The 15,247-nt window shown below is 37.5% G+C and overlaps 2 protein-coding genes across 4 annotated transcripts in view; one reads left to right on the forward strand and one right to left on the reverse strand.

Moving 5' to 3' along the window:
• Positions 1–12,926, forward strand: part of LOC6622095 (lateral signaling target protein 2 homolog) — a 35,655-nt gene extending 22,729 nt beyond the window's left edge. Inside the window, exons 3-6 of one of the 2 annotated variants that reach the window (XM_032434654.2) lie at positions 7,291–7,397; positions 8,796–9,071; positions 9,460–9,522; positions 10,753–12,926. In XM_032434654.2, coding sequence (XP_032290545.1) covers positions 7,392–7,397; positions 8,796–9,071; positions 9,460–9,522; positions 10,753–11,937 — 1,530 coding nt within the window. In that variant the 5' untranslated portion in view covers positions 7,291–7,391 and the 3' untranslated portion in view covers positions 11,938–12,926. The remainder of the gene's footprint in view (positions 1–7,290; positions 7,398–8,795; positions 9,072–9,459; positions 9,523–10,752) is intronic. The other variant, XM_002047526.4, reaches the window with a different exon arrangement.
• LOC138911151 (uncharacterized) lies at positions 3,875–6,083 on the reverse strand. Of its 2 annotated transcripts, none has more exons than XM_070208623.1 (2): positions 4,556–6,083; positions 3,875–4,478 (listed from the first exon to the last, which is right to left on the reverse strand). In XM_070208623.1, the coding sequence occupies exons 1-2, from the start codon at positions 5,806–5,808 to the stop codon at positions 4,373–4,375; spliced, it is 1,359 nt and encodes a 452-aa protein (XP_070064724.1). In that variant the 5' UTR covers positions 5,809–6,083; the 3' UTR covers positions 3,875–4,372. The 2 variants fall into 2 exon arrangements, with proteins under 2 accessions (XP_070064724.1, XP_070064725.1); XM_070208624.1 differs by having other exon boundaries at positions 4,534–6,083.
• Positions 12,927–15,247: the final 2,321 nt, after the last annotated feature.

Consider the following 15,247-nt stretch of genomic DNA (forward strand, 5'->3'; position numbering starts at 1 on the left):
AAGTTTGGCCCGTTCGGTTTAGTTTATGCCATGACACGCTCCAAGGACGCGCCGCTAAAGAAATGGACATTATCGTGACAGGCATTGGACTAAAAAGTTTAGGGCGCTAACTGCGAAGCTGCCGTAATTGAAAGAATACCCACGATTTATGACTGCATATCAATGATATGCCGGGCCGGGCCACTCACAGCAACTCCTGCAGCCGAATCCTTGACCATGGCACTGTGAGCGCTTGTTGACATCGATTGACATGGCACAGAACAATGGCCAACCGGACGGCACACAACTATGAAGAATCAAGTCCGACTTCGGAAAACTTTGAATAAAACGCACGCAAAAACGTGCAGGTTTTTATATATCCTGAGTTTGAGGTCGAGGCTGAGGTTGAGGGTACCACGGATTGTCCTTCAATCGGCATGGAATGCAACAAACACTTGCTGGACTGAGTCGAGCACGGGGCCAACGCAGGTGAAACTACTTGCCTATTGTGTGGGAACTGTCAACTTGGTTTGTTGTGGCTATTGCTGCTTTTTGTAGACAATATATGGGGCGGTTAGTAAACTAGCCGCAGGTGGACAAGAATTTGTTATATTTTTCATATACCCTTGGAAATTCGTATACCCAAAAATGTTGTGACGATTTCAGCTAGACTTCTATCAGGACAATAAACTAGCTTACCTCTGTAATAGTATGATTTTCTTCGTTGATTTAACTTATGTTCGGGTTGCCTTTTTATTTTTAACAACACGTCTTCTTACTGCTAGTACTGTAGAGAGACTGCCTTCCACTTCTTCTCTGCAGCCGCTTTTCTTTATCGATATTTACTTATCGTACTGTTATAATTAACATAGATAGTGACACTATAATACCCTGGCTAGGGTTACCAATGATGCTCTTATCCTATTACAACTCGGCCATCCTGACAAAGAGAGCTCCCGATCTCTGTCTTTTATATGTGTATCTATCTTTATAACTAATGCTTATTGCCTATTTTCGCATCCAATGCTTAAAGTTTTGGCTATTCCAGATACCAACGTACGGGTTGCGAGATAATTGAAAGCCTTCTACATCCTTTAACAAGTATCTATCATTTTTTAAAATCTTTTCTATACTATAAGGCCCTTTATATCTTGGTATTAACTTTTTTGAAACTCCTGGTGTGCTATCAAAATTTTTTACCATGACATAGTCACCTATTTTATATTCTACTGATACTTTCTTCTTTTTATTAATCCGCTCTTCATTTCTGATTTGAGCTTCTTTTTGATATATTTCTCCACTCTTTCTTATATTTTCTAAATTTCTTTTATCACACGTGTTCACCTGTGTAAACTCTTCTAATTTTTCTTTTAATTCATCAACAACTTTTCCTTTCTGTTGTAATCCGAATAACATTTCGCTTGGAAATTTCTTTATGCTTTTGTGTTGTGTGTTGTTTATTGCATATTCAACATTTTCTATAATAACATCCCAATGTAAACCATTTTCTGGCTCCGCCATTTTTGCCATCATCGGACCCAAGTCTCTATTCAACCTTTCCACCTGACCATTTGCTTGCGGACAACCCGTTGCTATTTTAATATGCGTTACTCCCTCATTTTTTAAAAATTCATCAAACTCTTTTGCAGTAAAACAACTCCCTCTGTCCGATACAATGAACTTAGGTCTACTATACGCTCTGAAATAATCTTTTAATGCCTTAATCGCTTCTTTCGTACTTGTTGTCTTTGCTGTATATAGTCTAACAAATTTTGAAAATCCGTCAACCACCGCCAATATATATTTATTAGCCCTTCCTGCATTAATTGGTCCATAATGGTCTATATGGATCATCTCCCACGGTTTGTTTCCTTTCGGTATGCTATGTAATAGTCCTTCACTCTTACCCGTCTTGGGGGCGAAGGCAATGCATTTTAAACAATTCCCTATATGCTTTATTGCTTTTTCCTTAATATATGGGAACCAGTAACTCTTTCCAATGGCATCGATCATCTTATCTCTCCCAGCATGTCCCAACTCATCATGATATTTGTAAAGTACATGTTCTTCCATATCCTTTGGTACATAAAAAACTAATCTGCCATCATTTGTTTTTCTGTAAATGACCCCATTTCTCATTTCGAATAGCTTGTGCTCTTCTTTTTCTAACATCTTTCTAATATCTACCAGTTTGTCATCTTTGCTTTGGCAAATAACTAAATTGTCCTCAAAACTATTGGATTCAATAACTAAAATGTCCTCATAACATCTGCTTAACGCATCCACATGTTGCATTTGCTTGCCCGATCTATGCACTAACTCAAAATCGTAATTTTGTAGTTCTAACGCCCATCTAGCAATTCTCGGATTTAAATCTATTTTGTTAAGCGTTAAAGTTAAAGAGTTGCAATCTGTCATTATTTTAAATCGTTTTCCCTGCAGATATATACGAAATCTGCGTAATGCGTAAATGATGGCTAGCGTTTCTAACTCAAAACTATGATATTTAGACTCTACTTCGGTTGTTCTTTTAGAAAAATAAAAAATCGGGTGTAATTTCCTATCTTCTTTTTTTTGAAATAAAACAGCCCCAAATCCCACTGCGCTGGCATCACAATGTAGTTCTATTTCTTCTTTGTAATTATATATTGATAGTACTGGCGCCTCTAACAATTTATCTTTTAACATATTAAAACACTTAAACTCCTCTTCTCCAAACTTGAATTTCTTATCTTTTTTCAATAAATCATATAAGGGTTTAGCTAATATAGAAAAGTTTAAAATGAACCTCCTGAAGTAGGAGCATAACCCTAGGAAACTTTGTACTCCCTGAATTTTGTTTGGTATTGGAAAGGATTTAACCGCTTCTAACCCTTTTTCATCAGCCCTAACGCCTTTACTATCCACCACAAATCCTAAATATTTAACGCTGCTTTTAAAAAATTCACACTTATCTAATTTCAACTCTAATTTGTTTTGCACCAGTCTTATAAACACTTCCTTTAAGGTCTCCATGTGTTCCTTTATGTTTGTACTTGCTATCATAATATCATCCATGTAAACAATTACCTTATTATCTTTTATCATATCACAAAATATGTTATTAACAAATCTTTGAAATACATGTGGCGCAGTTTTTAAACCCATGGGCATCCTAAGAAATTCATATTGTCCTAAAGGGGTAACAAATGAAGTGTATTTAATAGATTGCTCATTAACAAAAACATGAAAATACCCGTTTTTTAGATCCAACTTTGAAAATACTGTTTTTCCGCATAGTCTGTCTAATAAATCGTCGATCAATGGTAGCGGGTAGTTGTCTCTACATATAATTTTGTTCAGTCTTCTAAAATCAATACATAACCTCATGTCTCCAGTTTTTTTCTTCACTAGTACTATAGGTGATGCATACTCTGAACAACTTGGCCTAATGATTCCATCTTTTAAATAGTCGTCTAATAATTCTTGCAACTTTTCTTTTTCCATATAAGATAACCGCCTAGGTGTACAATTAAATACTTTGTCGTTTTCTAATCTTATGCTTAACTCATGTCTTAATTTTGGCTGATTTGGCCTTTTCGCTTTTACATAAGTATTTTCAAATAAATTTTCAAATTCACACTTTGTGCTGTAATCAATATCTTCACTTAAAATATATATATTTTCTCTTTTGTTAGAATCTTCCCAACTTATTGTTAAGATATCCTTCTCAAAATTCTCTTCTAACACTCCCATGATTTCGCTATTCACTGGCGCTTCATTAACATGATTATTAATTTTAACTGCACTGTTTCCTATATCTTCTATAATCACTTTTTCAATCCCGGTTTGATTATAGATAATTTCATCACTAACAACTTCTTCACTATCAGGTTCGAGCTTAAGCTCTCCATAACTAACTATCTCATCACTAACAGTTTCGATCCCAATCACTTCATTTCTAACTATTTCACCACTAATTATTTTATTTCTAACTATCTCATCACTACCAACTTTATCACCAAGCGTTTCCGGACTAACAATTTTCTCACTAACTAATTCATCACTAACAGTTTCATTACTGACTATTTCCTTATTAACGATTTTATCATTTAACAATATAGTTTCATTTTGCTCGTGTTTGATATCTTCATCGTCCACTTTTTTTTGTTTTTCTTTGTAGCTTGTAGCTATGATATCATTTTTACCATTATTCTGGTGATCAACTTTATGCCCGTTCACAATTTTTAATGTTCTTAAATCAATATTTAAACCAAAAGAATCCATAAAATCTCTACCAAGCACAGCGTCATACCTCATAGACTCATTTGCCACAATTATAACATTAAAATAAACATTTATTAACTTTTTCTTCATAAAACATAAAATTTTTCCAAAATTTTTCAATTTACTTTCATTTAAACCTACATACGAATTTGCATCTGGCATACGCTTTACTTTTAATGGCACAAACTTTTCCTTTAAAAATGAAATAGGGCTGCCAGAGTCTATAAGGCATTCTGCAATTATTGATTTGTTAAATGAGTTACTAAAATGAATTCTTAAGTATCTTACATATTTGTTTTCCATATCATACTTTTTATTTGGACATCCTGCTATTAAATGATCCTTTGAGCCGCACGCATAGCAAGATCCTGCCTCCCGTTTGGGCTTTAAACAATCTTTGGCCCAATGGCCCTTAACATTGCAATTGTAGCAACGTTGTTGTTTGTCCGCCTGTGCTTCCTGTGCAGTTTGTTTCACTACATGGTTTCGTACCCGTTTAATTGGCAACTTTATAGCTGCAAACGCACGTAAAATTTGAGCCGGATTGGTAAAGCAATGCATACTAGCTTGAGTGCGCAAGTTTTCGCAAGGTATGCCTCGAATAATACCCTCCATTAACTCCTCTACATCAATGTTGATGTCCTGTGCCAATATGCTTTTTTCGCTAAAATATGTGGCGAACACCTCATCTGGTTTCCAAACCCGATCCTCGAACTTCTGTCGTAGTTCCGACTTCGAAAATCCTCCCCCGAAGGCCAAAACCAATTGATTTAGCATCTCGTCAATCGGAGCAATGATGCGCATAGGGTCTGCATGCAACCACTTCAAAGCACCGCCTTTCAATTTGCTTATACAAAGCAAGTGCTGTTGCATATCATTTAGTCTGTAGATCTTGGCCACATTGAAGAATTGCATTACCCATTTACGCACCTCACTTTCTCCAGTAAATTCTAATAAAATTTCCTTGGCTAACATCATCGCTCCAGTTTGGATGCAATTATTTAAGTTGCCTCCGACAGCGTTGCCACTTTCGTCGATCCTTCCAGCTGCCCCAGCGTTGCCCGCTGCACCAGCGTGATCAGCTGCACCAGCGTTGCCATCCGTTCCAGTGTAATCAGCTGCACCAGCGTTGCCATCCGTCGACCGTGGTCTTTCTTCAGTGTGACCATCCTCTAGCTGCAATAAATCGCCGACTTCACTTTCTTGCTCTCCCCCGTCGCTCCCGCCGATGTGCGAGTTGCGGTTCACCGTTACTTGAAATTCTTCTAGGAATTTTCGAGACGCTTCAATTTCGAGACGCATCAATTTCAGCATCTCGGCGCCATTTGCTATTTCTTCACGCTGTTGTTGCATTATGTTTTGCAACTCATTTTGAGCCTCAATTGTCTGTTCCTTGTTACGTTGAACTTCAAGTTCCTTTGCAGCATCGTCTCGGATATCCACTGGTACCTTATTTAATCTCGCCATCAGCTCAGTTTTGGTACCCTCTGTTGGCAAATTTAGTAATGCCAACCAACTTTTCAATGTCGCTATTGACACGTCATTTATATTTATATTTTCCATTTTGTTGTGTTTTTTTTTTTTTTTCTGAGTCAATCCCACTTCTGATATTGTAATAGTATGATTTTCTTCGTTGATTTAACTTATGTTCGGGTTGCCTTTTTATTTTTAACAACACGTCTTCTTACTGCTAGTACTGTAGAGAGACTGCCTTCCACTTCTTCTCTGCAGCCGCTTTTCTTTATCGATATTTACTTATCGTACTGTTATAATTAACATAGATAGTGACACTATAATACCCTGGCTAGGGTTACCAATGATGCTCTTATCCTATTACACCTCATAGCTAGAGCTGAATAGGTCTTCTATGCGATTCTCATGATGTTGTCTGTCTCACAACCTCTGTCTCGCTTTCCGTATACCATTTAACCCGTTTTACATTTCTTGCTCACTGTCGCCTTTCTACGCGATTTTCATGAATTCAAGTGAGAGTTTTTTTTGTTACATAATTACATAAGTTACAAGTTACATAATTTGAGCAGAAATTAAATTTTAATATGTATATAGCCTTGTTAAACTTATAAAGAATATCTTCCTGTCGAGCACTTTTCACTAGATAAGTCTTGCTTGGTTTTCAAGTTTTTTTCTGTATTAACTTTGATTTATTTTTTATTTATGAACACACATCCAACTTTAAATGAAAGTGAAAAGACTTTTTCAATTTTAATGAAATCACAGTAAACTTTTTATGGATGAATATTTGTTTGAAAAGCTATTAGAATTGATAGCTAGCCTTGGTTTCTGCTTCATCGGTTGTTTAAGTTAACCAGACCTTCTGCTTCTATAAAGAGCCATCTCCAATAACAGTGCATTACTGCTTCCGACCCGAAGGCCAGTGCCTACGCAATTGCCAAACTAATTATGAGCATCAAGTTCGAACTCGAGCACTAACTAGGCCAATCGAAGGCAAAGCTCTGACCAAATCCAATAAACCAGACGCAGCAGGATCTGTGAAGACGCAGCTGGGGCTGCAATTGCTGATTTATTTTTTCTGGATTCGTCGAAGCGTTCATCCATGTGGTAGATGCGCAGAGTTTGCCCTTCAACTTGACCAACAGCTGGCTGGTATGGGGTGGGAAGGAGCGGTACACTATGGTCTATGGCCGTGCGCTTGCATGTTGTTTCAGTCGAATGTCCTTGTCGTACACTAATGGCATCGTCGCCGTTCTTCATTCCCCATTGTCCTTGTCATGTGTTAATGTGCGACAGCCAAGGCGCGTTGCCTGCTCCGGCAAATGACGCCGTTGACGAGCTCCTTTCTATTTATGCCCTTTGGTAGCTTGCTTAAATCGAATAAAACATGCGAAATGTTTGTTTGTATGCGGCGAGTAATTGAAATGTTGAATGTGTTCCGTGTGTGCATGTGCATTCCCCTTCCGAAGGCATGATGCATCTCCTGGGAGACAACATGATGCGACCGAATGACGATGACTCTCTTGCTTGCTTGACGCTCAACCCATTCTATTTTTCTATTTTTTTTTTCAGAATTTATGCCTCTGCAGTTTTCCATCGATTTTCATCTTGCGCCAACAACAGACTGGGGATGAAAAGCCAAACATATAAAACGGATTTGATATTCAAAAAATATGCAGGTAAATTTTGTCTACAGCAATGCCTCGAATTTTGCAATAAGTTCTTTAATTTCTAAGATTTCATTTTAGAAATTTGTTAAATATTTAAGCATTATTTTAAATTTTACATACTTTATATAATTTATGCACTTTAAACTGTAAACTGTGTGTCTTAGTTATTTTTAGGGCTCGTTTGCCATAAACCGCAAAAGGCAGTGCGTAATTGTGTATCATATTGCAGCGAGCTTCAGTTATTTTCAGAACTTTATAATGCAGTTTTAATTTATGCAGTTTTTATAAATAACTAACTGCCATGCAGAGCTGCAAATGGTCAGGACACGGAGCAGCCGTCAACTATTTGCATGTTGCGGCAACTCGCGCTCGAATGCTTAATTAATTTGTTTTATTTTAAGTACTACATCATATTTAAGGATAATATTACATTAAAGGCAATTTATGATGTTAAATATGTATATATACTAAGAATTAAATATATTTTTTATATACTAATGCTGCAATGTAGCTATTCTTGTAGACAATTTCCATTCATATGCAAAATTATGAAAATCTAATCTCAGTTATCTTTAAATCTTTTAAAATGTAGCAAAAAATTAAATAAAACGAAAGTATGTCGCTACTCTATCTGCAACCCTAATGTAGCTGATGGACTTAAAACCCAACATTTAAAAAGTTGCAATACTTTTCCCTGCTCTTCGTTAGCCCTCCCCCAGTGGACGGTCGCACAGATGCAGCCCAACAACACACATAAATTGCAATAAGAAGTCGCACAAACACAAAGCTGCCCTTAAATTGAAAATAATAACGCACAGCGACAACAGCATGGGCGAAATCCCAAATGGAAAAGTGCCGACAGGTGTTTCACATAAATAAATACGTGTATATCGTATTTATGTGTGTGCAAGTTGGTGCATTGGCAACTGCGGGACAAACACAAATATTTATTGGCCACGTAGAAAAACGACAACAATAAAAACAGCAAAACACACACATACACACAAAATGTGGTCAGTTGAAAATTGGCAGCAGAAGGCAGGGCTACTTAAAACTGTTATAACACATCATGATAACAAATCGTGCTAACTTGTCGTGATAACTTATCGTGATATGTCAAAAAGTTGGCTTTCAAATTGGTCACGAAACTTTTGCATCGGGCCCTTAACTGAACATAGTCAGAATTAAGTGAATTTATTACAAATTAAAAACAAAACTGTTTTTCATTTTTGTTTTAAATAAGCCCAGCTAAATAAAAATGTTAAATTACTTAAGGCCCTTTTGGTTAGGATATATTTATTGCAATTTTTATAAACAATATTTTTTATTTTGGTTATAACAAGATCTGAAAGAAATCTCGATACAGCTCTGTTAATCGATTTCGGCTCGTTTATCTTTCTGTTGCAGAAACAAGAAAAAAGGCGCGAGCTGCGCCTAAAGCGATTCTGGCGCTCGCCAAAAACAACATCCTCGGAGGATTCGAATGGCTATGAGAGCCCGACCCGAACAAAACCAGCCAGCGATGCACAGCGTTTCAATCATCTGCACTACACCAGCCTCTCCCAGGGGTCGGGCACCACCTCATCCTCCACAGCGGCAGCAGCAGCTGCAACGGGCAATGGAGCATCGAGTAGCAACAAGCCATCCTGTTCGCTGCCGCTGCTGCAGGTGTGGCCCAGCCAGGTAGGCACAACCAACACACACAACTTCTGCTTTTATGTGTGTGTGTGTGCATCTGTCATTGTACATGTGTGTGTGTGTGTGTGTGTCTGTGAACTGTGAAATGGCAGCAATAGTTCGGATAACGAAAAATGATTTCTGTTTCACGTTCTGTTGTTTATTTTTTTTTGTTCAGCTTTTTTCTTATTGAGGTTATTTTGTGCGTTTTGTGTTAATTTCTTTACAAACTTTTTTCTCTTTCACCCCTCTACCCCTCGCCCATTCGACAAAAAAAAAAAAAAAACTCTCTGCCTCTTGTGCAACAAATACTATACAATGTGTTTCTGTATGTGCGTTGCGTGTTTGGTTTGATTTTGATTCCTGGTTTGCCGGTTTGTTTCTGGTTTGGTAGCCGCTTTTGCGCCAGGAGGGCTTCGTACAGTTGCGCCGTAACAGCGGCCCCGAGGGCCAGCGGGTATGCTTTCGTTCCAATAATACAACAAGTCTCTCTAGTTTACTCTTTTTAATACTCAATACAACTAATACTTATACTAATACAATAACTACTACTGCTACTTTTACTTCTACTAATAACAACTAAATCGTAGACTTTTTGCATGCCTCGATTAACATATATAAATATTCAAAAGTCACGAGCTTCTCGCTCGCTTTGCCCAAGAACATTTTTTTGACTAAATTGTTGTAAAAAAGTAAGCCAACAAATTAAGCCTACCCCCTACTTGAGGCTTTTACGTATTTAAACATGTTTATTAATTAGACTAGGTTTTTTTTTTTGGCCCATTTCCAAGCACAAACATTCGGGGGTTTTTAACAGAATAACGCAATTTTGTAATTTGTGTTTATTTTTATGATAGAAAATAAAATCTATTTTCTTTAGATATTTCATAGTGTTGTTTTGAATTCACAAAACTTTCTGCACGCTTTTCAAATTTATTAAATATTCTTGATTTTTTTATTATTATCATTATCATGGCCTTTTGCTACAACAATAACTACCATATGCACTAGCCTCACATACGAATCCGATTACTTATTACAAATAATTCGCAATAACTAACAACAGACAAAAAGTTTTAATAAACTTACTTAATATCAACTTTTTTTATGGCTTGTTTCTCAGAAACCAGAACAACAATATTAATTAAAACAATTTTTAGCCCGCGGAAATTAAAGTGTGTTTCGATGCATTTTATCAAGCAGAAAAGTTTTGTTTTATGGGATTAAATGAAATACATTTGCATTTTCGTTTTCGTTTATTGCTGGACACGAACTCTTGTGAAATGTTTTAAAAATGTATATTCCAACGAATTTTTATTTAAAATAACGAACATGTCGAAATGTCAATTGAAATTTAATTAAACTGTACGAAAAACTTTTCAATTGAATTTAATTAAATAAAAAGGTCACGCTCATGTTGTCCAAAATTTTGCTTGAATTTTGTTAATCCTGGCACACACACAATTTAAACATTCCAAGATTTAACTACACACCTTGTATATAAGTATATGAAACACAAGTAAAACAAATATTATTAAACACTCACCAATTCACTAAATAATTATGAAAACTGACTCCCACAGCTGCTCCCAGCACACATGGCTTAAGAATTCCCGAAAATCTTCCTAGTGCACCCAAGGAACACCCTGCGGCTGTTGAATATCTAAAAATATTTTGCCATTTACAGGACTCACCGCGCGGCGAAGCGGATGGCCAATCTTTCATCTTTCCCGCCATTGTGGAGACAACTGTCGGCAGCACCAATGTTGCATCCACCAGCAGCAACAGCAACAACAACGATAACAACGACAGCAACAATTCCGGCAGCAGACGCAGCAACAATCACCTGACACTGAGAACAGAGCGGCGCAGCTCCTTGTACTGTGATACCCTGCACGCAGGCGATTCTGGCATAGATTCCGTGCAGGCATCGCCCTCACCGAACGCGTTTATAGCGCCGCCGGGCGTACATGGACTGCCCAGTGGCCAAACGGGCGGCGGATCGTGTCATGTGTCGCCGACAAGCACGCCCACGCAGGGCTCGCCGAATCTGTCGCTGGGTCGGCGGCACATGCGAAACAGCATCTGTGTGGTGTCCAGCGGAGGAGGTGCCAATTATCGGCGGAAATCGAGTGCGCTGCTGCATCCGGATCATGCGCGTCTATTTGCGCTCCGAATGAAGCATGCAGCGGCCCTGGAGCGGGCGCAAACCTCACCGGATCAGACATCCATTGAGGATGCAAATGAGTTCCATGACAATGGGCTGGCCACCAATTTGCGTTTGTGCTCGGCCTCGTCGTCGACGACGTCGTCGCTGACATCCGTGGCAGCGGTCAGCCTGGGCGGGGGTGTGGCAGCTGCTGGTGTCGGTGGCAGTGGGTGTGGCAGCAGTGGCGGCATTGCCACCGCCAGCAGCGGCGCCTGCTCCTCCTCCGCTTATGCTGTCGGGGCGGCGGGCGCACAGCAGCGAGTCTCCGATCCTTGGCTGCAGCCACAATCCGATCGTGACTCGCGACACGGACATCAACACGATGGACGGCGGCGTTCATCGACAATGACCGCCCGTTATTCACTCTTCGATGCACTCGATCTGGAGTACGTGCTGCTCCGGGCGGCGGCGCGCGGCTCTGTGGGTCCCTACTCGCTAAGCGAGTCCATACACAAATTGACCTTCACACAGTCGCTGGCATTTCCAGCGCTGGCGCGCGGTCTGGCCACCAAGCGCCGGAGATCGGCTACGCACACCAGTTCCAGGCCGCTAAATCCGCACGAATCGGGCTTGAATACGTGCGCAAAGGTTGTAACCGCTGTGGTCCTGGTGGCCATCTCGTTTATGGTCTTTTTGATTGTGTACAAATTTGTGCGCACGTGAGGTTTGCTCCTGGCCCCGACGCCAGATTTCTCCGTCACATATCAGACGAGTCCAAGCAATGGGGTGGATGCCTCCACCTCATTCTTGTTGTCGTCCACAACGGCGGGTCGCAGTCTGGGCAAACATTTGTCGGGGTTCAGGAGCCAATTGGGCCTCAAAGAGGCCGACTTTGAGTAACACTCAGCGGAAATTGTAAAATGCAGTAACGAAAAATTTGTGATAAACTTTTCAAATGATATACAAATTTCCACACACACACACACATGCACACTCTCACACACACATACAAAATTAATATAAAAAACAAGGCTTAAAACTAGTAAAAGTTAATCGCTTGCAAGAGTTTCAATTGCAGTAATAGCATTATCATAAATAAGCATTTTAAATTTAATTATTTTTATATATAAGTAAACTGTAAGTGCTTCAGCTCGCTGCTAAAATCGCGCGTGCTCTTCAAAATCGCTAGGAAAACGCGCAGGCGTTACTTTTCGCATTTCTTAGCGTAGGAAACTTATTTACCAACAAAATATTCACTTCATTGTTTAAAGTGCCTAACTAACTAACTGTTGAGCTATAAAATGTTTGATTTCAAAAACGAATTTACCATTTTGAAAGTTCCATTATTAATTGGCAGCAGGTTCGATAAACAGTTTATAAAACATTTTCTAGTCAAAACAATTTTTAATCAAATATTTCGTACGCATATTTCGAGCTCAAAAAATTGTGCTATAGTTGCAAAGCCTTTTCTTAATACTCCTATATATATATTTATGTGGTTCGAAGTTGGAACGATTGGTAAATTTTGGTATTGAATTTCAAAACAATAAATACCCTTGAATAATAATCAATTATTTTATATAAATTCGGGACAGCAGATTTTTTAAATTGGCTTGTTTGTTAAAATTTATTCGAAGAAATTAAATAAATTATTTTGTCAAAAATATTACCAAATAATAATAAAATTTTACACTACTAAAAATTAAAAAAACATAATTAATGCATATAAGGAATAAATTTCAAATCTTTTTCAACTCTATTTTCTTATTATATTTTGGTTTATTTATTTATTTAAATTTAACGTTCTAAAAATTGTATATTAAATAGAAACAAAAACTGATAACAATGTCCCTTCCAATCTCAATACCCTGTAAATGCAATTATTTTGCTTAGAAATTAGCATAAGGCATCAAAACATAATTATATAAAATTATATTATATTGAAATCAACAATTAGATGTGCATTAAAGCTATTCAAATTTGTACTGAGTTCTTCGATGGCTACATATTTAATTAAATTAATTAAAGCGCATAAATTTCAATAATTACGGTAGCTATACATAGTTATACATTGACAAATATATCTAGTTAAATATAAATGTTTATAAATGTACATTTAAGCGGCTTAATTGTGACAAAGCACTTGCTGAATACAGAAATTAACAAAATCTCTCAAATCTTAACTTGCTGCCTTACTCTATCCAATGACAAACCCAACTCACAATTCATTTATAACTTGCTGCCTTACTTTCCTACAATTTTACAAAATAAACAACAACAAAAACTATACAGAAAAAAAAAGAGATAAATAAAATTAAAGCACACCAAAAATCTCAGAGCCTTTTTCCAATTTCCAATTTCTATGAGCTTGGCTTGAAAGTTATGCAAACGTTTTATAAAATAAACTCAAAAATGTTAAATTAAACGTTTAAATGCAAAAAAAAAAACACAAATCTGCTGGCGTAAATTTAAGTTTTTTTCTCTTTTTATATTAAAGTGAAAAACATGCATAATTTATTTGTATAATGATTAAAAGTGTAACATTAAGAATTGGTATGAATACTTGTTGCAAGGCTCGCCGAGGCTCAACACGTTAATGCATGTTTAATTAAGGCCTGTCGTTTGGGTTTTTGGCATAACTAAATATTTATACAACGCGACGCTGGCAAATATGTAAATGCAAATAAATATTAAATGTCCACAACAAAAAGCTGCCACAGCAGCACGCCAAGGCCCAAACACTCAAAAAAATAAAAAATAAACTATGGAAAATAACAACTGTAACTGAATTAAGTTTGAAACGTGCAACAATAAATATTTTCAAAAGAAATTGTTTACTTTGCTCAATTCAATCAATTCAATATCAAAAGTTCGCACTAGGCTAATTATGCTTTATGAAATGAATTGATAGCAAGGACAAGGACGTGTGTTTTCAGGGGAAAACACAAATTGAAACGACCAAGAGAAAGCCGAAGAAACAATTCAAATTAGTGGCATATACATTTTTGAAATTTCTCTGCTGATGTGTAAATTACAAATTACATCTCACTTAATTTAAATGAGGCTTCCACGAATATAAATTGTTTCAAATAGCACTTACAATTTAAACGGCTTAAAGCAAACTTTTGGCAATTGCTTGACTCGCATATATCCTGCACAAAGGTTGACGACTTGCAAGGTAAGCCATAAAATGATTGAATATTATAATAATATAATTTAATAATAACACCATATGCCAGCATATGCCTGTTGCATACAAGCGTTCAACTAGAGTCAGCCCTTTAGATACGCGAGTATAGGGTATAAAGCCCAAGCACTTTCATTTGCATAACAACTCCTGCATACTCGACGTACTTACATATATATATATATATGTAAAATCGATTTCAATAGAGAATGCAAAGTTTAAATTGCAAATGCATGAAATTGGCAAATGTTGCGGTGCAATTCACAAACAGACACGTTTAACCCAGCGGCAAATACGAGCACACACATGCACACATATCCACATATCCAGATCCAATCTCAGCCTGGACTTCTTCTCAAAGAATTCTCATCTATTATGCTTATCTCGACCCCCGATGTCCCTGTGTTTGCTGAACTTAGCAGCTTAATACCATTTCTGTGATAAATTGCTCGTCCTTGCCGGGCACATTTCCTGCCAAATCGTAATCTGAATAATTAAGCAAACTCAATTAGATTTGTCAGTAAATTAAACAGTCACAAGGCTCATATGTGCCTGTATGTGTCTCTCTCTCTGTCTGTTTGTATTTCGACCAGACTCAATGAGATGGAAGCTCTGCTCCATTTTTGCGTTGATTTGATGCCCTGCAAATGAAATTAAGCTGAAAGATGGCCAAAGGAAATGGCCAAAACAGCGCAGTTGGGAGCAGCGCAGGATTACCACAGCAGCAATGGCAAGTCTTTGCTCCGCTACAAAAACTATAAACTATATATATATATATATATATATATATATACGTATATAACTCACAAGACATCTATCAAGGATGGCTAACAACTGTCAAAGAGA

The sequence above is a fragment of the Drosophila virilis genome, chromosome 3 (assembly GCF_030788295.1).
Source record: "Drosophila virilis strain 15010-1051.87 chromosome 3, Dvir_AGI_RSII-ME, whole genome shotgun sequence".
Taxonomy (NCBI): domain Eukaryota; kingdom Metazoa; phylum Arthropoda; class Insecta; order Diptera; family Drosophilidae; genus Drosophila; species Drosophila virilis.